Here is a 23,756-nt window from a genome sequence, read left to right as displayed (position 1 = left end):
AACATGCAGAACGTTTTTTGTGAGGGTTAGGTTTAGGGGTAGGGGTTAGGGTTAGGAGATAGAATCTATAGTTCATACAGTATAAAAATCATTATGTCTATTGAGCGTCCTCATAAAAATAGCCGCACCAACACGTATGTATGTGTGTGTGTGTGAGAGTGCGTGAGAGAGAGAGAGAGAGAGAGAGAGAGAGATGCTGTAAGAAATAGTGGTTTCTTTCAGCACCAACATTGTGGACAGTTTTCTGTATGACTCTGAGGAAAGGTCAAACAAAGAGAGATGTTTTAATGGAGCACTTTTTTGATAGCCTATTATAAAATACTCTTAACATTGCATTATATAAGGGTGTTTCACAACTTAGGGCACTTTTAGCACTGTGGACTTACAGAGAGAAAAGTTTTTCACTCCCTGAGTTTATTTGTATGTATACTAACAATATCCAACAGTGTATATAAATGCACCAGAGGGGATTTATGTCTAATTATTTATCAGAAAGTCATGATAAAAATAATTTTCAAACAATAAATAATGAAATAGTACATACATTTTTATTCATTGTTCATATGATCATAGACAAATGTAATAGTTCATAATTTTGTATTTAATTTCCATGGTTAAATATTGAAATGGGTCTGGGTGAAGGCTAAAACAATACAGAAGGCATTTGAAAAGTAGCAAAAATAAATGGTAATTTATATATATATATATATTAGTTTCATACATATATACTATAAGTTAGTTTCAATGTGAAATTCATATATACATTTTTTTTTAGAAATATGTTAGTTTGCAAAGAATAATAATAATAATAATAATAATAATAATAATAAAATTAAAAATGTAATAGTAGACAACATACCGACATTCCGAATTGCACTATGACACGTGCTCGAATATTTTTTCCCAGTGATTTCCAATGAATTTTAAGAACACATCAAGCAAATATTATTACATTTGATCATTCTATCTTGTTATTTTTTAAATGCCCATCTTAGAAATGACACTTGCCATAGCTAATATTCATCATATATCTTGAATAATCCTTCAAGACAGAAGAAGAAGAAAGAATCACAGAGGGCTGGATATGCCTTTAAGAACTAGCGAAGCCTCCATTGGATGTGTTTAGCTCTGAACCAGTCATGATTTAGACTGTACAAAGGGATCTACACCCTCCCCTAGTCAAAGGAGGAGTACAATGGTGAGAGCTATAGAGTGAGAGGAAACGAGCACTGCTTACAGTGCTGGGTAGTAACATATTACATGTAATCTGTATTATGTAATCAGATTACAAACATCAGGTACTTGTAATTGGAATAAATTCAATTTTAAAATACTCATAATTGGACTACAGTTACTTTTTATAGAATACATGATTACATATTAACAAGGCAACATCAGTAAATTGTTAATAATTTTATTGATCAACCTAATCATTCTCTTTTTTTCAATATTTTAATTTTTTCATTCTTAATCAGCACACTGCTGCTGTTTGGTAAGTCTTCGAGAGTTTTCAGAAGGGAGGGGGAGGGTTGTATGTATTGCACTCAGAACTAATACTTGCTACTAGCCAGCCAGGTGAAGATGGAGCAGTCTACCTCAGAATTTAACTACTGGATCTAGAGATAATTTTATTTTTAAGAAGAAAATTACACCAATGGTGTGCAGCTCACACACTGAACTTAATTGCTTCGATGCCATCTCTAAGGGTGCCCGCAGGGTACACAATAGTTCAACTGCAAAATGTGCAGCAATATGAAACAAAGCCCATCACTCTACTGTTGCTGCTGATGCAATGGAGTCCACTGCATAAAACTTTTTCTTGTGTGTCTTTGTGGAACTTTGCTGTTTTGTAATATTCTGCTCTTTTAGAATATTCTTGCTGTTCAAAAGACAATATCGTGTACCTCAGCTTTGGAATAGGTAATGGACTATTAGTAAGCAGTAAGGGTTAAAGGTGTTTCAGTTTTTTTTTATGATCATTAATGTTCTTAATGTTGTTTTATGCACTTAAAATGAACTGGAGGTCTCAGTGTTTTGAATTATAAACGTTGGACACACACTGTCATTTCTGTTAGATTTAATGTTTATTTCATTCATGTAATGTTTAATGCACTTTTAAAAATGTCATAAGGAGCTCTTTTTGTGAGGCTCTTTTTGTTATTAATACAGAATGGAATACTTTTCTTCCTCTTTGTTTAAAACGATTATCCAACTCAAATGCATATGACATAAAATAAAATAGAATTAGGTTGAAACTGAAAGTAATCCAAAAGTAATCCAAAGTAATGGGATTATATTACCCCAAAAGATGTAATCTGCAAGATTACATTACTGATTGCATTTTTGTCATGTAGTTTGTAATCAGTACTGGATTACAATTCACAAGTAATCTGCCCAGCACTGACTGTTTATGAATCTTATCAAGCCAGTGAGGATGTGCTGAGTAGATGTTTTATTTGAAAATTAAGAGTAATATTTTGCTTATCTGTGGATTTAAGATAAAGATTTGATGAAGGGAATATCAAGCACAGCAAAGAAATGAGACACAAGAGAATCGGAGGGTGTATACGGGCAGCGCTTTGGCTGTTTGGTTTCTCTCTATTGTGAAATACAGTTGGAGTGCAGATTCGCTACACAATTCCTGAAGAGTTAAAGGACGGATCTATTGTTGGGAATATCGCTAAGGATCTTGGTTTGAACATCTCAAATATTGCTGGGTGTAAATTACGGTCCAATAACCAATATTTTAGTGTAGATTCAGGGAAGGGTGATCTGGTATGGCAAAATAGACAGAGAGACACGGACAGAGTGCCAGTTGTCTAATGCCACTTCAGATCGTAATTGGGAATCCATTACAATTGCATAAGGTAGAGATAGAAATACAAGATATAAATGACAATGCACTGAACTTCAACACAACACATGTATTAAAAATCTCTGAATTGATTGCTTCAGGCATGTAATTTCCTCTGGAAAGTGCCGAGGACCTTGATGTTGGTGTCACATATTCCCTGTTTTTTTGTATTGATTTAAATTGAAATTCTTTAGTTCCTGTTTCCTGTTAGTTTGTAGTCCTTTTGCAGTTTCATTTTATGATTGGTTTTCCCCTGATTGTTTCCACAGGTGTTCCTCGTCCTCTTGTTTGCCCCTGTGTATTTAAGCCCTTGTTTTCCCTGTTTCCCTTGTCAGTCTTCACATGTATTGTCATGTCTGCACTGGGTTCCCTGTGTTTTGTTTTCTTCCTTATTCTGAGTTACTTTGTTCATCTTTTGTTTCTATTAAAGGCTGCACTTAGATCCTCCATCCTAGCCTGCTGTGTTACAGAAAGACTGACCAAAAAATGGATCTAGCGGCTGTAAGAATTCTGCTCCTTCAACAAGGGGACCGTCCAGTTGAGGATCAAGTCCGTGAGTTTTTAGAGCTGGCAAATGTAGTGCAGTATCCAGACCGCTCTCTGGTGGTTTTCTTCGGGGCCGGTCTGAATAGTGCACTGAGAGAACTGATGCCTCCGGCTGATCCTCACTGGATGCTCGGCGAATATGTGGAGAAGGCTCTGGAACTTTGCGGTTCTCTTTATACAGTAGATTATAGTGGGAACCCCAGGCCATAACCTGTATCTTCGGCTCCCTTGTTGAAGCATTTCCATGGCCCCTGTCTCCAAGTTGTATGATCTGCCACTAATGTCGGTGCGTAGGTCCATGAAGACCCTACCTCAAAAATTGTCTGTGCCCACACCTGCCACGGTCAACGAGCCAGCGCCCACACCTGCCACGGTCAATGAGCCAGCGCCCACACCTGCCACGGTCAATGAGCCAATGCCCACGCCTGCCACGGCCAACGAGTTGCCGGCCTCATCCATCCCAGAGCCAGCGTTGCCAACCTCGTCCGTCCCAGAGCCAGCGTTGCCAGCCTCGACCATCCCAGAGTTAGCGTTGCCAGCCTCGCCTGTCCCAGAGCCAGCGTTGCCAACTTCGGCCATCCAGAGGAGGAGGAAGAGAAGAAAAGTTTCCGTTCCCAAGTCCCTTCCCATGTACACGACCATGGAGGTTGTTTCCAAGTCTCTGCCCATGCCCACGACTACAGAGGTCATTCCCAAGTCCCTTCCCATGTACACGACCACGGAGGTCGTTTCCAAGTCTCAGCCCATGTTCACGACCATGGAGGTCGTTCCCGAGTCTCTGCCCATGCCCATAACTACAGAGGTCGTTCCCAAGTCCCTTCCCATGTACACGACCATGGAGGTCGTTTCCGAGTCTCTGCCCATGTTCACGACCATGGAGGTCGTTCCCGAGTCTCCTCCCATGCCAACGACCACAGAGGTCGTTCCCGAGTCTCTTCCCATGTTCTCGACCACGGAGGTTGTTTCCCATTCATCCAGGACTCTTTGTTTCGAGCCTCCTACGGCTCCGCCTTTCATTGCTTCACCCCTCGAGCCTCTCCACGGCTCCGCCCCCAGAGTCTTCCACGGCTCCGCCCCCAGAGTCTTCCACGGCTCCAGTATTCTCACAGTCCTCATACAACGTTTTTGTAAAAGAAAATAACCAAGCAGGTGCTTCATTGTTTTCTGTGTCTGCATCTGATATTGATCAAGATAAGAACGTTTTACTCGCACTCAATTCTGGATTTAAGTTCAAATCGCTTTCCACCATCTTATTTTTATATAAATTCTGAGAATGGAACCATTTACAGCATGAGCTCATTTGATTATAAGAAAATGAAACTGTTCAGTGTTGTAGTTCATGCTAAAGACCATGGATCTCCACCGCTGAGCAGCAACGCCACTGTTCATGTGTTTATTCTGGACCAGAACGATAATGTCCCAGCTGCAGGGCTGGAGTGGGATTCATATTCAGCCCGAGATGACCTGTCCAAGTCAACCCATTCCCAAATGGGGATGGGGGTTGGCAGTGAAAATTATAACAATAAAATAAGTTTACAGCAAATATATGCAATTACTTGAATTATTTAAGCTCTCCTTTTGCTAAGATTTTCACTTTCTGACATAGAGTTCGTTGTATGTGTTGTAAAAATAAGTGAATGTTAAAGGGATAGTTGACCCATCATTTCCTCACCCTCATGCCATCCCAGATGTGTATGACTTTCTTCTGCAGAACATGAAGATTTTTAGAAGAATATCTCAGCTCTGTTGGTCCATTCAATGCAAGTAAATTAGAAGTGGTGAGAAACCAATAAATAATTAAGTCTTTTTTTTTTTTTTTTTACTATAAATCTCCACTTTCATAAGCGCTCTTCTCTCTTAAGAGTTCATCTGTTTTTGGTGATTTACATATTTCATGCATATTGCCCCCTACTGGGCAGGGAGAAGAATTTATAGGAAAAAAGGACTTAAATATTGATCTGTTTCTCACCCACGCCTATCATATCACTTCTGAAGTCATAGATTAAACCACTGGAGTTGAATGGATTACTTTTATGCTGCCTTTATAGGATTTTTGGACCTTCTGAGTTCTGATCACCATTCACTTGCATTGAAAGGACCAACAGAACTGAGAAATTCTTCTAAAAATCTTAGTTTGTGTTCAGCAGAAGAATACACATCTGGGATGGCATGAGGGTGAGTAAATGATGAGAGAAATTTCATTTTGGGGTAAACCAAGTTTATTTAAAGACTCTTTAGGCAAATAATAACACTGTAGAAATATAACTGTTTATAAATATTTCAAGATGTACAGGCTCACACTTTAAATTGTCAGTGCTTTGTATTTTAGAAAATTAAAATAGCAACAGATCCAGTGAAACAATAAAAGTTGAGTGATTGTTTTTACATTTTTACATGCCATAAGAAAACGTGCCATTTTACAACAATAAGAGTGAAATAAAAGACTACAAATAACACATTTGTACTTTTCTTTTACTTGGGATGTAAATGTTCAGGACAAAGGCAAAATGGTTACTGACTCTTTAAGATGGTTTCATCGCATGACACAATACTGAAGGCACTCTGTGCAGTTTGTTTCGTTGAGTTTAATCTTTTGAGAGCTGTAAAGTCCCATTATTTTCGTTCTGTGTCGTGCTGTTGCATCTGTATTCATTTACGTATTCTGTTATTTTGTGACAAAAAATAATTTTGTTATTATCATTCTGCACTGCTAGGGAAGAGGATTTCAGAGATTGACTGATTGAGATTGTGAGACTACAATATTCAGTATTAAACTTGTGATGATCTTGAACCTGAATCACTTTCATCCATTCAGCTATTAGTAGCCTATCTGTTCTCGATGGATCTTCCGTGATCCTTCCCGCGCTGTCAAGTGAAGCGGCGCAACATCAGTTTCGTCTCTCACAGGCTACTCCCTCATTTGTTGGTGTGTGAGATGAAATAATACAGACTGCGTCCGCTATAATAAGGAAAGCAATTCTGATCCTTTAAATACCGGATGTTACAGACTGTTGGCAACTGTTATGCGACACATGAAAGTTTGTCAATCAACATGCGGACCTAACCGGCCCAATTTTTGACCGGCCCAGCGGGAATTCTCCCGAACTTGTCGATTTGCAATTTACCTCTCCACATCTATGGGCTCCATTTGTCATCAGAGGATGCCCTGTTCTGCTAAAGCAGGACATCTTGTTAAGGTAACAGCAGTGGACGATGACTCGGGTCATAATGCCTGGCTGTTCTACAGGCTCGCAGACGCGTCTTTTGATGTTGGCTGAACATCAAAATAACACCTAAAATTTTCCCCACTTTATAAACAACCAAATATAAATGGCCTGCCTACACGTCTTCATCAAATCCTGTTATGTGTAAATGCGTATAACCCTTTTATGTAAACAACAATAACATATATATATATATATATATATATATATATATATATATATATATATATATATATATATATATATATTATTTGCATGTATATTTAGCTATAAGAAATTAGTCTGAGACCAGCTGCACTAAACACTTTAGAGCACAATTCCCCACCAGATGCAGACAGTAACAGTTACCCCAGAGGCTGGTTATCTCCTTTAGAAACAGAAACGCATCTATTGGACGAGTGAGTGTTTAGCTCTGAACCAATCATGCTTTAGACCGCACAAAGGGATCTACTCCCTCCCCTGGCCAAAGGAGGAGTACAATGGTGAGAGGAAGAGATGCTAGAGGAAACATGCGCGGTTTATTAGGCTGATCTTCACAACGAGGATGCACTAGAGTAGACATCGTTATTTGAAAATGAAGAATAATATTTTGTTAATCTGTGGATTTAAGATACAGGTTTGTTAACAGGAATATCAAGAGAAATGAGATACAAGAAGATTGCGGGGTGTAAATGGGCAGCGCTTTGGCTGTTTGGTTTCTCTCTATTGTGGAATACAGTTGGAGCTCAGATTCGCTACACAATACCCGAAGAGTTAAAGGACGGATCTATTGTTGGAAATATCGCTAAGGATCTTAGTTTGGACATCTCAGATATCGCAGAGCGTAAGTTACGGATTGCATCTGAGTCCAATAACCAATATTTCAGTGTAGATTTAGGGAAGGGTGATCTGGTAGTTAATGGCAGAATAGACAGAGAGACGCTTTGCGGACAAAGCGCCAGTTGTCTAATGCCACTTCAGATCGTAATTGAGAATCCATTACAGATGCATAGAGTAGAAATAGAAATACAAGACATGAATGACAATGCACCAAACTTCCATACGAAAGATGGCACATTAAAAATACCTGAACTGATTACTCCAGGCGCACGATTTACCCTTGAAAGTGCCGAGGACCTCGATGTTGGCAGCAATAGCCTGAAGTCCTACTCATTGAGCAAAAACAGTTTTTTCCGGCTTAATGTAAAAACTCTAAAAGATGGAAGAATAGTACCAGAGCTTGTGGTTGAAAAACCTTTAGATAGAGAGAAACAGTCCATTCACAAGCTAATATTAACGGCACTGGATGGTGGTAATCCAGTGAAATCTGGTACATCTTTATTGAACATAATTGTTCAAGACATCAACGACAATGAACCACAATTTGAAGCTGCTACATACAAAGCATCTGTTCTAGAAACAGCCACTGGTGGCTCAAGTGTGATTATAATAAAAGCCACTGACTTAGATGAAGGTCTCAATGGTGAAATACTGTATTTGTTCGGTGTGCACACGCCTGAACTTGTAAGAAATGCTTTTAGTGTGGACGCAGATACCGGCGAAATTACAGTCATTGGAAATTTAGATTACGAGACTAAAAAATCATATACGTTTGATGTTTGTGCGAAAGACAAAGGAAATCCAGAGCGAGAGGGGCACTCGTCGGTTCAGATAGATATCGTAGATGAGAATGACAACCCTCCAGAAATTATACTGACATCTTTACCAAGTCCTGTGCCTGAAAATGCGACTGTTGGAACTGTAGTAGCGTTGATTAACGTCAAAGATTTGGACTCCGGTAACAATGGAAAAGTTCAGCTAATTGTCGCCCCGGGTGTTCCTTTTCAATTGAAATCTTCATTTCTTAACCATTATTCGTTGATAACGGACTCGTTTCTAGATCGCGAGGTTAATTCTAAATACACTGTAGAAATAGTGGCCACAGACTCTGGAATACCCCCTTTAAAAACGGTCAAGACATTAAATGTAAAAGTATTTGATGTGAATGACAACCCTCCAGTATTTTCACAGTCCTCATATAACTTTTACATAAAAGAAAATAACCAGGCAGGTGCTTCATTATTTTTTGTATCTGCGTCTGATATTGATCAAGATAAGAACGCTAAACTCACATACTCAATTATGGATTTAAGTTCAAATCACATTCCAGCATCATCATATTTTTATATAAATTCTGAGAATGGAACCATTTACAGCATGAGCTCATTTGATTATGAGAAAATGAAACTGTTCAGTGTTGTAGTTCAGGCTAAAGACCATGGCTCTCCATCTCTGAGTAGCAACGTCACTGTTCATGTGTTTATTCTGGACCAGAACGATAATGCCCCGGTTGTTATTTACCCCTTCACATCCATGGGGTCTATTTCTCATCAGAGGATGCCCCGATCTTCTAAATCAGGACATCTTGTTACCAAGGTAACAGCAGTGGACGCTGATTCGGGTCATAATGCCTGGCTATTCTACAGGCTCGCGGAGGCCACGGACGCGTCTCTGTTCAGTGTGAATTTACATACTGGAGAGGTGAGGACTAAACGCTCTGTTTCAGAGCAGGATGACTCTTCTCAGAGACTGATTATTGAAATAAAAGATAATGGAGATCCAGTTCAGTCCACCACAGTCACAGTGGAAATACTAATAGACGACGGGTTTCATGAGCCCATCTCAGACTTTCGTAAGATAATCGAAAGACCCGAAGGCGACAAGAAAACCGGCAAAATCACATTATATTTGATAATCTCTTTGGCTGCTGTGTCCTTGTTGTGTGTAATGACGTTTTTCATCTTACTGGTGAAATGTGCGAGAGGAAGTAGAGGCAGTTCGAGTTGCTGTGTCAGGCGAACCGATTCTGGATATAAGAATCCCAACAGAAACCTTCAGATCCAGCTCAACTCTGACGGGCCCATTAAGTATGTGGAGGTTCTGGGAGGAGATATGATGTCTCAGAGTCAGTCTTTTGGGTCCTATCTCTCTCCAATGTCAGAATTCAGTGATCTCACACTTGTTAATCCCAGCAGCACCACAAACTTTACAGACACGCTAAACGTGCTTGATGCGTCATTACCAGACAGCGCGTGGACATTCGAGAGCCAACAGGTGAGACAAACTAAGATTATAGAAAGATAATCGTATAAATTATTACATGTAGCCAGTGAATCACTTAGAAGTGGTCGAGTGACGTTAGTTTCAGCACCACCGCATGAGTGGACAGCAACTTGGGTTTGTGTGTGTGTTTTTGACTGAGCTAAGTAACTTTCCTCCAATAGGAACATTTTAAAACAGCCCTTGTATCCTTGTATTTTCTTTTCTTTTCTACTTTTTTGAATTTTATTTATTTATTTTTAAACATTATGCTTCTGCGCACATTTAGAAATGAGTGTTTGCCACGTCTGGAAAAAGATTTTAACTCGGGATATTGTATTTACACAATATTGTGTCTGATTGTAAGTGGCCTCCAGTGTGTTTATAATGTGTAAGCTGTGTTTGAGTATGTGTGAGATTTTGTGATACTCATTTCACCTGGAGAATAGGCCTGCTGGACAGTCACACAAATTGCTATATTATTATGATTATAAAACTGCAAATATGGCATAAAAACGTGTTTGTCACATATTCATGGTTGGTTAAAACATAAACATCTAACTTAAGCTTATGCTTTACTTCAACTTAAAACTTGAAACTAAAATTCATTTCAAGATTAGTGCAAATAATGTATGTAGTAGCCTATGTCGCTTGAAGTAACCTACAAGAAATTATACAAGAAATTATGATTACAAAAATATTCCGTGCTTGCCTGTTGCTTTGCCAAACCACAAGAGAAAGTAAGGTGGGCTTCATATGCATTCATCTTTAGACAAGTCGTACAGTATAAGCCCTTCACAAATGTTGTGCGAGAAAGGATCAACTTCCTTACAGAAAAAATAGATGTAGCCTACAATGTTGAGAGTTGTTAAGAAAGAGAATACACTGGTGGTTATGAAGCTGGTCACAACAAAATGCGTCGACATTACTTAATTGTTTCATAATTAAGTAAAATGTTACTGATTTGAGGCACATTTATTAATAGAAAGGCTAAACCCATAGGAAGAAAAGCGGATCAGAGTGTGAAAACATGCAGCGCTTAAGCTGTTTGGTTTCTCTCTCATGGAATACAACTGGAGCTCAGATTCCCTACATTAAAACAGAGAAACTGAAAGAAGGGTCTTTAGGAAATTAAACTAATTAAACTCAGCAGCACCACAAACTTTACAGACAAGCTAAACGCGCTTGATGCCTCTGTGCCATATATCACGTGGGCATTTGAGAGCCAACAGATAAACTGAACTGCCAAAACTCATTTAAAATATAAAAACATAAAAGGCCAAGGCTGGGTATCCCAAATCTCTAAATTGAACTAAAGTCTTTCTAGCAAGTCAGTCCACTGTTGGCCATCTTAGGAACGCTCCAAGGAGGCTACATTATTTCCAGTCATGAATGTGCAGCTCCTATCTACATGAATGAGGGCACACCGAAATCTCAAAAATGGCTGGTCAAGATTATGATCAAATAGCATATTTTAAATCAGCAGTAAAATCTGAAAACACTGGTATCATAAATTATGTTTCTTATCCACAGGCGATGTCTGTCTTTAAAAGGTGATTGGCTCTTTAACCTGTAAGGCGGACTTCCTTTCTACATCCATTGACCGTGAGCTCATTGGCTGGGTGTTCCAGTTTCTTCCATTCATTCTAATAAAAGTGGCCCATCTCTGCTAAATAATCTCTTGTAGGACGTTTGTAGCACTTAGGTAGTACTTAAAGGTGCTGTAAGCGATTTTAGCATTCTGAAGGTTTCAGTGGCTGAGCCACGCCCCCTCATTCCAAAACTCCTCCCTCCAAAGATAATTTTGAGATCAAAACTGAGCAAAAGAGTAGCGTTGTTTGTTCCTGTGGCTGTCAAATTCAACAGTTGCACAATAGCGCCCTCTACTGACAAACATTATGAATCATAGCCTCAGTGATTCACTTCTAATACAACACTATGTGAACGAGCAAAATGATTGACAGGTGAAAAGTGTCAATGTCTGCGGTCTGCGGACACATTTTTGTTTGCTGTTTACAAAGTCTACAGCTGTCACAGAAATATCTCAGGACACTTATTTCATTAATATCTTTAAAGAAGTAGGAATATTTTTGCATACTTTTCCATGAAAAGATCACTTACAGCACCTTTAATCTCTACTGCGTGTTTCCCTTGCTTTTACAAGGAAACATACAATTTCCATGCTTGTCAGTATTTCTGCATTATATGTTCATGTTGAGAAGATGAACTCCTGTATACGTATATTGGCCAAAATTCGTAATCGTAAAGCTTAACTAACTTTGACAGCCAAAGTTCTTATTAATTATTAAACTGTGCATTGAATGACCTCTCTTATCTTTTTCTTTTTTTAACTCATATATTATTAAGTTATTTTTTAACATCACTTAAAGACCTTTAAGCTGTGTCCATGATTACGATGATGATGATGATGATAATAATGATTATTATTATCATTGTTATAATCATCATCATCTCACCATCCAAATATTAAATAGCCCACTATTTTAAATCCATAAGTTTACACTAAAATAATTTATCCTAAAATGGACCCTTTTCACAAACTGTGATGCCGTGTTTCTGCCTTATTTAGCAGCCTAAATCTAGCAAACTTTTTCTTATATTTTCAACTTTAAATAATTTAAAGATACATTTCTAACATTATGCTGTGTGTTTTATTACCCTGTAATTTGCTTAAAAAAAAGAAGAAAAAAAAGAACGTGTTACTAAAACGTGTTACTTAAAGTGTTTGTTTGTTTGTTTTTTGGTTAAGCAATAAATAAATAAATAAATAAAATAAACAGTTAAGCAAAAATATTATTTGGGGTGCTCCATTAACAGCTATTCAAGTTTATCCTGCAATAGTTTACTTGTTCGTTCCAAAGCTGGAAATGTGAAAAGGGTCTATAATAGCTGTTCTCATTGGTTCTTTGTTGTGAGTTTTGGTGCTAGTGCTAGTGCTTCTGCGTATGCTGTAACTTGTGCCTTTAAGAGACAGCTTTCTTGCTATTGGTTATTGTAGCTGATCTCTGCACCAATGAGATGCAGAATTGTACAAAGAGATCTACTCCCTCCCCCTTAGACATTACAATGTTCTGAGCAAGCGGAGACGGACTGGGGGATGCTCTAATCACTAAAATAGATCAAATGAACAGCATTGTATTTTTGAGACAAAATGGACGAGCTAAATTGCGATCGATGTGGAATCCGTAGGTTTTTATCAGCACGGTGAATCGTCTGGATTTTAAACCAAAATGACAAAAAGAGTGTTATTTCGAGGGTGGAAGCTTAATTTACTCTTCATCTTTCTTCTTTTGTGGAGTGCGACGGAAGGGCAGACTCGATACTCTATTCCAGAGGAACTAAATGTGGGCTCTGCTGTTGGAAATATTGCTAAAGATTTAGGCATGAAAATATCTGAACTGTATGACCGTAAATTGCGAATAGCCTCTGAATCAAGTAAGCAGTATTTCAGCGTGGATTTACTTAGAGGTGAGATTGTAGTTAATGAGAGAATCGACAGAGAGAGCCTTTGTGGAAAAAACGCAAATTGTCTCTTGCCTCTTCAAATCGTTATAGAGGATCCTTTACAACTTTATAGAGTGGAAGTTGACATACAAGATATTAATGACAATTACCCGCATTTTCAGTCAACAGACCGTGTTTTAAAAATAGCAGAATCGACTGCACCTGGCACGCGATTTCCTTTAGAGAGTGCAGTAGACCCAGATGTTGGCAGTAACTCTTTGAAGTCGTACACTTTAAGCAAAGACGAATGCTTCAGTTTGAGAGTCAAGGATCTTGGAGATGGCCGAAAAGTACCTGAATTAGTATTGGAGAAAGCCCTGGATCGCGAGAAGAAACCGATGCATCATCTGATGTTAACTGCCTTAGACGGAGGGAACCCGGTTAGATCTGGAACTTCACAAATTAATGTCACTGTGCTGGATAACAACGACAACAATCCCGCGTTTGAGAAAACCGTTTATAAAGTGGCTATTAACGAAAACACTAAACAGGGCACTTCATTTTTAACGGTTCAGGCAACAGACTTGGACGAAGGTCCTAATGGAGAGATACAATATTCTTTAGGGGAGCACACGTCTGATGCCCTGCGCTCCTTATTTCGTATTGACGAAAAAACCGGAGACATTATTCTGAACGGGGACTTGGACCATGAGACCACTCCTATGTACAACATTGAGATACGTGCCAGAGACAGAGGGGTTCCTGAAATGGAGGGCCATTGCACAGTTGAAATAGAAGTCTCAGATATTAATGACAACGAACCACAAATAGTGCTTACGTCTAAACCGAGCCCTGTTCGCGAAGACGCTCCAAGTGGCACGGTTGTCGCTTTAATAAGCGCACGGGACATTGATTCTGGTGTCAATGGAAAAGTCACACTGCAGACGCAATCTGACCTTCCATTCGTTTTAAAACCATCTTTCTCAAATGAATATTCGTTGGTTACAAACGGTGTTTTAGACCGCGAAACGTTTCCGGAGTACAAAGTGGAAATCACTGCATTTGACTCAGGCTCGCCCCCTTTAAGTAGCAAAGCAATAATTCCAGTTAAAATTCTTGATGTAAACGATAATGCCCCGAAGTTCTCTGATAACGTGTACTACGTATACGTAACCGAGAATAACACTCCGGGTTCTATTATTTGTTCGGTATCTGCCCAAGACGTTGATGACGGCCTAAATGGTAAAATGTCGTACTCTATTGAGAACCCTAAAATTTGGGATACACCTGTATCGTCATATATGTACATAAACTCGGATAATGGCAGCATATTTAGCATGCATTCGTTTGACTTTGAGAAAATAAAGGTGTTTGAGGTAATCGTTCAGGCTAAAGACCATGGCTCTCCATCTCTGAGCAGCAACGCCACTGTTCATGTGTTTATTCTGGACCAAAACGACAATGTTCCGGCTGTTATTTACCCCTCCGCTCTCATGGGCTCTATTTCTCATCAGAGGATGCCCCGTTCTGCTAAGGCAGGACATCTTGTTACCAAGGTAACAGCAGTGGACGCAGACGCAGGGCACAACGCCTGGATTTCCTACAGGCTTTCGGAGGCCACAGACGCGTCTCTGTTCAGTGTGAATTTACGTACTGGAGAGGTGAGGACTAAACGCTCTGTTTCAGAGCAGGATGACTCTTCTCAGAGACTGATTATTGAAATCAAAGATAACGGAGAGCCGGTGCAGTCCACCACAGTCACAGTGGATATACTGATTGAGGACGGGTTTCATGAGCCCATCTCAGACTATAATAAGAAAATTGTAGAGCCCAGTAAGAAGAGTGGAAAAATGACCTTATATTTGATAATTTCTCTGGCCTCTGTGTCTTTGTTATCTTTAGTGACGTTTTTCATCTTACTGGTGAAATGTGCGCGAGACAGTAGGGGCAGCTCGAGCTGCTGTAACAAGCAAAATGATTCTGGATATAAGAATCCCAACAGAAACCTTCAGATCCAGCTCAACTCTGACGGGCCCATTAAGTATGTGGAGGTTCTGGGAGGAGATATGATGTCTCAGAGTCAGTCTTTTGGGTCCTATCTCTCTCCAATGTCAGAATTCAGTGATCTCACACTTGTTAATCCCAGCAGCACCACAAATTTTACAGACACGCTAAACGTGCTTGATGCGTCATTACCAGACAGCGCGTGGACATTCGAGAGCCAACAGGTGAGACAAACTCAGATTTATAATAATAATTATAATAATAATAATAATAATAATAATAATAATAATATATAGACAATTTGTATATTGTTTAGCCTAATTGTAACAGTTTGATTCGGTAAGAGGTGGTTTCAGCACCACCGTATGAATGGACAGCAACTTGGATTCGTGGGTGCATGTTTTTCTCTGAGCTAAGTACTTTCCTCCAATAGAAATGCACGTTTTTTTTAACCCCACCCACACACGCTTGTTGCTCCCAAGAACTGTGGCGTTAGTTTCGAAACTTACAACAAATGGTGTAGACCTTCAGCGTAGCACAATCATCCAGACAAAAAGTTTTCCTTTTTACTCGACTACGTCTTGCGAGGTCTAGACTATGTATAAATTAATACACCGAAGAAGTGTACGCTACTCGTGAAAAATACCCACTTAAAATGGAGAGTAAAGGGCTTTTTAAAATTTCTTTGGACCTGGCTGCAATTTGGATTTTTCTGTATGTTTTGTTTTTTGCGACGCACGCTTCGGAACTTTTATATTCCACAGCAGAGGAATCTAAACCGGGAACTGTTGTTGGATACTTGATCAAAGATTTAGGGATGGACATTCAAATGATAATTCCAAGAGATATGCGAATAATCTCGGAATCTAAAGATAAACATTTTGACTTGGATCTGACAACTGGAGCTTTGGTGGTCAAACAAACAATGGACAGAGAGCCAAAGTGCAGAGGAAATTTACACTGTCACATTCGGATTCAGATTTCTCTTCAAAATCCTCTGGAATTGCACAGCGTTACGATAGAAATTGTGGATGTTAATGACAACGCGCCAAATTTTCAAAACAAAAACACGTCTTTGGAAGTTTCAGAGGCGGCCGCGCCTGGAACGATGTTCCGTTTAGAAAGTGCGCAAGACCCCGACGTGGGTATAAATTCACTGCGCTCTTACTTTCTCAGTCAAAATGATTGCTTTATTCTTAAAGTAGAAACTAAAAGTGACGGAAGTAAAATCCCCGTTTTGGTCTTAAACAAGCCTCTTGATCGCGAAAATAAGAATACATTTAGGTTGATTTTGACCGCAGTTGATGGTGGCAGACCAGAAAAGTCTGGAAATACTGTCATTTTTATGAATATTCTTGACGTCAATGACAATGCGCCAGAGTTCCATAATCCTGTAAAAAGAGTCACGCTTTTAGAAAATTCACCTCACAGAACATTAGTTACAACCCTTAATGCTTCCGATGCTGATCATGGTCCAAATGGGGAAATATCTTACGCTTTTGATAAATACACCCCTGACAATGTTTTAAAACTTTTTAGCGTGGATTCTACTACGGGCGAAATCAGAGTTACAGGACTAGTCGATCACGAGCTCAACAATATTTATGACGTCACTGTTCTCGCTCGAGACAAAGGCATACCTCCCATGGAGGGTTCTTGTAACATCAAAATAGAGATTACTGATGTGAATGACAACACCCCTGTAATCAGCATTAATTTAGTTTCTCCTGTAATCGCTGAAGATGTGAATTCAGGCACTGTCATCGCCCTCATTAGAGTTAGAGATGAAGACACAGGGAAAAATGGTGAAGTGAGTGTGAGAATCCCTAATGGATTGCCTTTTAAGATGAGTTCTCCATATAAGGGGCTCTTCACTTTAATGACTGATGGCCTCCTGGACAGGGAGGCTGTGGCTGAATACACCATCACCGTGACAGCCACAGACTCTGGTTCCCCACCCCGTTCTTCTCAGGAGTCCTTTGTGTTACGTCTTTCAGATGTTAATGATAATCCCCCAGTCTTTTCACAGCCTTCCTACTCTGTGGACATAGTTGAAAACAATGCCCCAAATGCTCCCCTTCTGTCTGTGTCTGCATCAGACCCAGATATGGGTGAAAATTCCACCCTCTCTTTCTCAGTCTTGGTGAGTGATGCTCTCGGCACTTCTGTGTCTTCTTATGTATATATAAACCCAGAGAGTGGCCAAATATATGCCATGAGAACATTTGACTACGAACAGATGAACATGTTCCAAATTGTTGTGCAAGTTCTCGATAAGGGGTCTCCGGCTTGGAGCTCCAACACCACAGTGCACGTGTTTATTATAGATCAGAATGATCATGCTCCTGTCCTTATATACCCTGCACTCCCATCTGATGGGACACTGCAATTTTTGGTACCTAGCACCGCTGGCATAGGACACCTGGTCAATCGGATAACATTTGTGGATGGTGATAGTGGGCATAATGCTTGGTTATTCTACAGCTTTTCAGGGTCAGATGCTGGAATGTTTCACATTGGTGCCCATACTGGGGAGCTACGTGTTGCTCGTAAACTGGCAGCAGAGGAGGGCAAGTCTTTCTTTAGCCTCACTGTGACTGCAAGAGATAATGGCAGGCCCTCTCTATCCACTGGCGTGGCAGTTAATGTAACTCTGGCTGAGAAAGCCTCAGACATCTCTTCTGAAAGGAGAAGCTCTACCTCCAAACGACAAACTGGGTCAGACCTCACTCTGTATCTTATAATTATTTTGTCCTTCATTATTGCTGTTTCTTTACTGACTATCATTGCAGTAGTGGTTCGCTGGCTCAGCCACCAAGGCTACATTATGTGCCTCATGCAAAAATTTGGTTTCAAACCCACACCCCGAGAGCACCAACACAATAACCTCCACCTTCAGATAAACACTGACGGTCCAATTAGATATGTGGAGGTTGTGGGGGCCTCTCAAGATTCCCACAAACACACATACAGACCTGGTTTCTCCACCATCTCCCGCAGGAGCGACTTTGTGTTTGTTAAGGCGCCACAAAGCAATCCAAGCATGCGTCTACCCAAAAGACTCTTTGCTCATTCACTCATGAAGGTGAGAGCTCCAAGAGATAATTTCCTTAAATGTAAACAATGTTTCAGCTCTTAACAATATGCTAAATGGATCATATATATGTGGTATTTATTTATTTATTTAAAGCTTTAAGTTTTAGAGTTATATATATATATATATATATATATATATATATATATATATATATATATATATATATATATATATATATATATTTGTTGCAAAACAGCTAGAGTAATATGTAAATGGTGCTGTTTGTGTGTGTGCCTGTGTGTGTATGTCCACTGATTGCTACTGACTCCTAGACTATGGCTTTGGTCGATATGACTCATCTTTTTGACTAAGCACTCCATAATGCCAAGTTTTTATTAGGAATGATCTGCAGCCGGTTGCAACAAAGGACTATGGTTAAGAAAACCCTAGTGATAATACCCTTACTATTGTAACTAAGGGTTTTCTTAAATTAAGGGGTTTGTTGCAACTTGACCCTGAGCTACTCCCAGGCCTGATGACAGAGCAGTGAATTCAACATATAAATGTATTATATGGGTTCTGTTCAAATGCTCAAGTTTGTTTTTTCAGTGATTATGTATTATAAAGCAGAAGCAGTGGGATGAGGTTGTATGCATGCAATTCAGTCCCAAATATACAAGTGCAGGCTATTAATGTCTGTTTTTGAGGGTTTAATATGTCAAGTCTATTCTACACTAGGGTTTAGAGGATTTTTTCAATGTAATGTTTGAGGCATGTGCACTGCTCTTTTGGCACATCTTGTTTTAGCTCAGTGGGGAGAAGCAATAGGTATGTGGCAAGAGTTGTGTAGAATACGGAAAATGAAATTAAAAGGAAGTAACTATGTCTAATGAAGTTTATTTACTTTATACTAATCTGTGAACTTGAAAATCCACAGTGTATGCAATCATAATAGTTCAATGCAATAGCATGTGTTTTGAAATCAGACTTTATCAAAATATGATTGAGGAATGCAGCCTTTTCAGGTAGTTATTCTGGTTTTAGTCATAATCCACCCACAGGTGAGCTCATATTTTGTTTGATTCAGACCTGTGTGTATTCTCCTCATGTACATGCACTCACGCGTGACAGCAGCATAATCAATCTTTCAATTATTCACACACTCTATCCCTTTTTTTGTTGCACTGTTTCTCACTACTCTTCTCAAACTATTCTTCCTTTTTTGACAAAGGTGCAATTTCAAACAGTCAAGAGGGTAAGAGGAGGATGTGCACCCTATTGTGCCATGATGCTCTGACAGAAATTTGTGTTTCAGAATTCCAAACCTCTGACATGATAGAGGGATCTGCTTTCCAGAGTGGGCAATATGTACATTGAATTGCAAGTGAATGTCAGTGCTGAACAAACGTTTTGACAAAAATCTTTTCTTATTTGCAGCAAAAGCCACCTAACACTGACTGGCGATTTCCCCCAAACCAGAGGCCTGGACCCAGTGGGTGAGTGTTTGATTCAGTTTAGTTAATTTTGTGAACTAAAAAAAATGTGGTATACAATTTTTGAGCCAATATTTTTGGTGGTCACTGTCTTCTGATCCTAGTCAGCAGTTAGAGTTTGGGATTTGGGGGTTTATGACAATGTCTTTCTAGATCCAAAGAAACTCATCAAGAAATCATCAAGGGTAGAGTCTGAAATATTTTTATTAAATTTCTCTCTATATTAAGTCAAACCTGACATCAGAGCAATCATCATCTAATAACATATAAAAGCTAACTAACTACCTGTGATATATGTCTTAATCTGGGTTCAGACTGTACAATTTTGCAGTCAGTGACACATTTCAGGGATTGCAAAAGATGTATCTTTTTACAGGGCAAAATCAGCAGTCTTTGATCGCATATTGTGACATGTTCACCAACAGCCAATTAATTGCCTTTTTGCGATGAATCTTAGCCTTAGACAAAGTTCTGGCAATGTCTGAAAATTTTGTCATGCAGTGTGACTGCTCCTACAACAGCCAGATGAGATAAAACAGGCTGTCAGTGCCATCAATCAGGATGACTGCAATTCATGTCTTGGCTATGATATGTATCGTACTGACATAATGTCGCACATTGTGCCATGGTTTTTACCAAAGATATCACTGGGATCCTACCGTAGCCTGACATGCAACAGTTGTAAAAGACTGTAAAAATTATACAGTGTAAACCAGGCTTTATTTTTATGTGATCTCAAGCTTAAAAAGGAAACACAAAGACCTCCTCACCAATCTATATGCTCTGGTAGTCTCATCCTCATTGGACGCAAGGTGACTGAGTGACGGAAGCATGCTCCTGTGCTTATGTTTCAGCCAACACAGGTTCCACACCTTGCAGCAGAGATGGACTCCCTACGAGAAGTCCAGGTAGAGTGGAGGAGAGGAGAAGGCTAGTGTGTGGTAGACCTTGGCTTCACCTAGTATAGCCTTCCAGTGGAATATTGTGTTTAGGTCTTTCAGAATATGTGTCCTGTAGCTTCCAGCGACATGCTGACCAGTCTGTTCCCGAGTGTGTCTACACCTATAAATGTGAACACAAATTACATGCAGTTTGATTAATTTCAGGATAAGGCATTTGGATGTGTGCATCGCTGATAGCTGTTTGTTGCATCTTGCTCTGCAGGTTGTTGTTGCACTGTATAACTGTGCTTAGTAAATGCATTTTACTTGTTTGTTTGAATTTGATTTATTTGGCTTTGTAGATCAAGTCTTTGAAGTCTGTCCTTACAGAGCAGAGAAATATTTCTCTACTGGTATACGGACTACGCTATCAATCTGTTTGTGCGGAGAGGAAAGAATACAAATTAAGACTGATGACTTTTTCTTACATGTTATTTTGAAACAGAGCTAACTGGATGTACCTTTAAAAAAGAAAGCTTCATGTTTTGATTTAAGAGCCAGAGTGTATGTGTGGTAAATCTCTTAGGCCACATCCACACTAATACATTTCCATTTGAAAACACATTGATTTTGCAACGTTTACACCTCTCATTCACACTAGATCAGTATTTTCCACCAAAAACTGAGACTTTCAAGAATGCTTTATAGCACCGCATACTTTGGAGAACGATGGTGTTAGGAAACTGAACCAAAAATATATTAGTGTGGTTGTGGCCTTCAACAGACATTCCACATGGTGTAAACAGAAAAAAACTGAAATCCTGTGTGTATTCTGATAGGCTTGCCTGTCTGTTTACATCATGGTCGCCTTTGCTCTGTTCTACTTCTGTGCTGTAAGCCTCCATTTTCTGACTGCACTGCCCTCACACAAAATGTCTGTCTCAGCTTATAGATGGGGTGTGTTTATGCAAGCAAATGTCCAGCTGCTGTTCGCATATGTTGAGTTTATGTGAGACAAAAAGGAAGAATGAGAGTGAGAAAATGTTGAAGGCAGTGTTTATACATGTATGTGAAAGCATCTGTGTTTGCTTGCACATGTCGAGTCACTAACTCCGTTCTCTGTTGCGTAGGGCTGGAGCCCGTCCTGAAGATGCAGGTGCTGGTGCTGGTGTGATAGCAGGAACAGGACCATGGCCCAACCCCCCTACTGAAGCTGAACAGATCCATGCTCTGATGGCAGCAGCGAATGGTGAATTCCAATTCTTGATTTTTCCTCCAATCCAGACCTTATTCTTTCCATTTTTTTTAAGCAATCTCTCACTCTGTCTCATGACTGAAGCTCCTCTATGTAGCAGCATTTTCCTTTCCTTTTTATCAAGCTGCAGAAGAAAGAAAAATAAAGTTGGAGTTACTTTATTAAAATATGTACCCAATTTAAAATTTTAAACTCAATTTCACTCAGTACAATCAGCAAAAATCTTATAAAAAATATCTTCCTTAACAGATCATAATATATTCTTATAATTATAAGAATTTTTAAAACCCTCAATATACCATATATAAACCTTAAAAACAATACAGTTGAGAGCACAAGTTTGCATCCTCCTTTTGTCCTTTTGTCTCAAGTTTACACCAAAGAATGTGCAGTACATAGAGCCACTTTACTGCTCAGGACAAAGTAGGGACTCACGAACAATTATCAGAAAAGACACAACAGTCATTGATCATCCAGGAAGCAACACACTGTATTAAGAACCAAGGGGATGTAAACTTTTGAACAGGATCATCTGTGTAAATTCAATTATTATTTTGTTTTTTGGAAAATATTGAAATATCTGTACTGTCAAACAGATTCATCAGGGCAGTACTAAATGCAATTTTTTATGATCCCTCTTAAAAAAAAAAAAAAAAAGGATAAACATCTTGCAGATTCTGCAAGGGGGTATACAAACTTATGCATTCAACTGTATATAAAATATTGTCTTATTCTTACTTTTTTAAATACTTCCTACACTTCCTGTCCCTCCACCTTCTATTTTTTTCATTAATTAAGCAATTTTTGCTTAATTAATAACAAAATTTACCAGTTGTGCTATTTTTAATACCTAAAAATTAGCAAAAATAAAATTAAGCTTTAAAAACAAAGATTTGAATCTGTCCCAATGTACAAAACAAAAAAAAATAAAAAAAATGGCTTCTCTTTGGCCACAGAAACAATATTTACTAACAATTAACCTACTTCTAACACTAGTGAAAGTGTTCAAAGCCACAATCCCATGTGAGAGAGCATTATCACACCTAATGTTTGTTGGGTTCTCAAGAACTTGGTTTTGGAAAGCCCGCTGAAAAGACCAGCTTACACCAATATGAATTTCCGTCCTGGTCCAGGCTGGTTTATGTGTGTTAGTGATGGTCAAGCTAGTTGACCAGCTTTTCATGCTGCGCTTGTAGATTTACGAAACCTTTTGGGGTCATACCAGTACACTAGCGTCCAAAACACAAAATATGCTGGTGATCAGATATGTTGGGCTTTTCAGCAGGGAAACTTGTCCACATATACAGTATTTGATCCATCAGTCCTCAAGGTCAGAATCTGGAGGGAGAGTTAGAGAGAGAGGACAGAGAGTGCAGCTTCACACAGTACAATGGATCTCACTATTTATTGACTGTTGTAGAGTCGAACTAATTGAGTGTAAAGAGATAGAGGAGCCTTTTTTACTCTCCACAATGCAGCTGCAGTGAAAACGAAAACACTGTGCTGATGCTTTACTCTAGCTATGATGAACATTATCTTTCTAATAAACAGATCTCAAGAGTCTAACTACAGTGAATGTAATTTAGTAGCAATATATAATTATGACTTTTTTTCTTTTTTTTTCTTGGTCTGGGTAAAAAGGACCACAATTTCAATTCATTGTGAATTTGTAGAAAAACAGATTGATTTATAATGCTGTGCAGACAAAGACAAGCTTTATCTGTATGCTACAAGCACCTGCCTCACTGCAATGTAATTTCCTTTTGCAATGCATTTTTATAAAAACTGTGAAAAGAACGTGCTCTAGTGTGCTGTTCTTGTATATAAATTCACTTATGTTCCTGAAAGAGCGGTGCTGAGTATGTGATTTGTGTGCGTCAATGTTACGCCATAAATAATGCATGGGGGATAGGCAGGCA

At 39.1% G+C, this 23,756-nt stretch overlaps 1 protein-coding gene across 18 annotated transcripts in view; it reads left to right on the top strand.

Moving 5' to 3' along the window:
* The window catches only part of LOC127433010 (protocadherin gamma-C5-like), a 51,608-nt gene that overhangs the window by 25,434 nt on the left and 2,418 nt on the right, over positions 1-23,756 (top strand). For 7 of the 18 annotated variants that reach the window (XM_051684609.1, XM_051684603.1, XM_051684601.1 and 4 more), the window contains 3 exons: positions 19,646-19,704; positions 20,556-20,609; positions 21,713-21,831. In XM_051684609.1, the coding sequence (XP_051540569.1) occupies positions 19,646-19,704; positions 20,556-20,609; positions 21,713-21,831 (232 nt within the window). Of the gene's footprint in view, positions 1-7,486; positions 9,718-12,854; positions 15,396-15,826; positions 18,257-19,645; positions 19,705-20,555; positions 20,610-21,712; positions 21,832-23,756 lie in introns of those variants that run through there. The other 11 variants (XM_051684612.1, XM_051684610.1, XM_051684607.1 and 8 more) reach the window with 6 other exon arrangements.

This window comes from Myxocyprinus asiaticus, chromosome 42, assembly GCF_019703515.2.
Source record: "Myxocyprinus asiaticus isolate MX2 ecotype Aquarium Trade chromosome 42, UBuf_Myxa_2, whole genome shotgun sequence".
NCBI lineage: Eukaryota > Metazoa > Chordata > Actinopteri > Cypriniformes > Catostomidae > Myxocyprinus > Myxocyprinus asiaticus.
The sequence above is the reverse complement of the archived record's forward strand: the minus strand, read 5'-3'. Positions and strand labels throughout refer to the sequence as shown.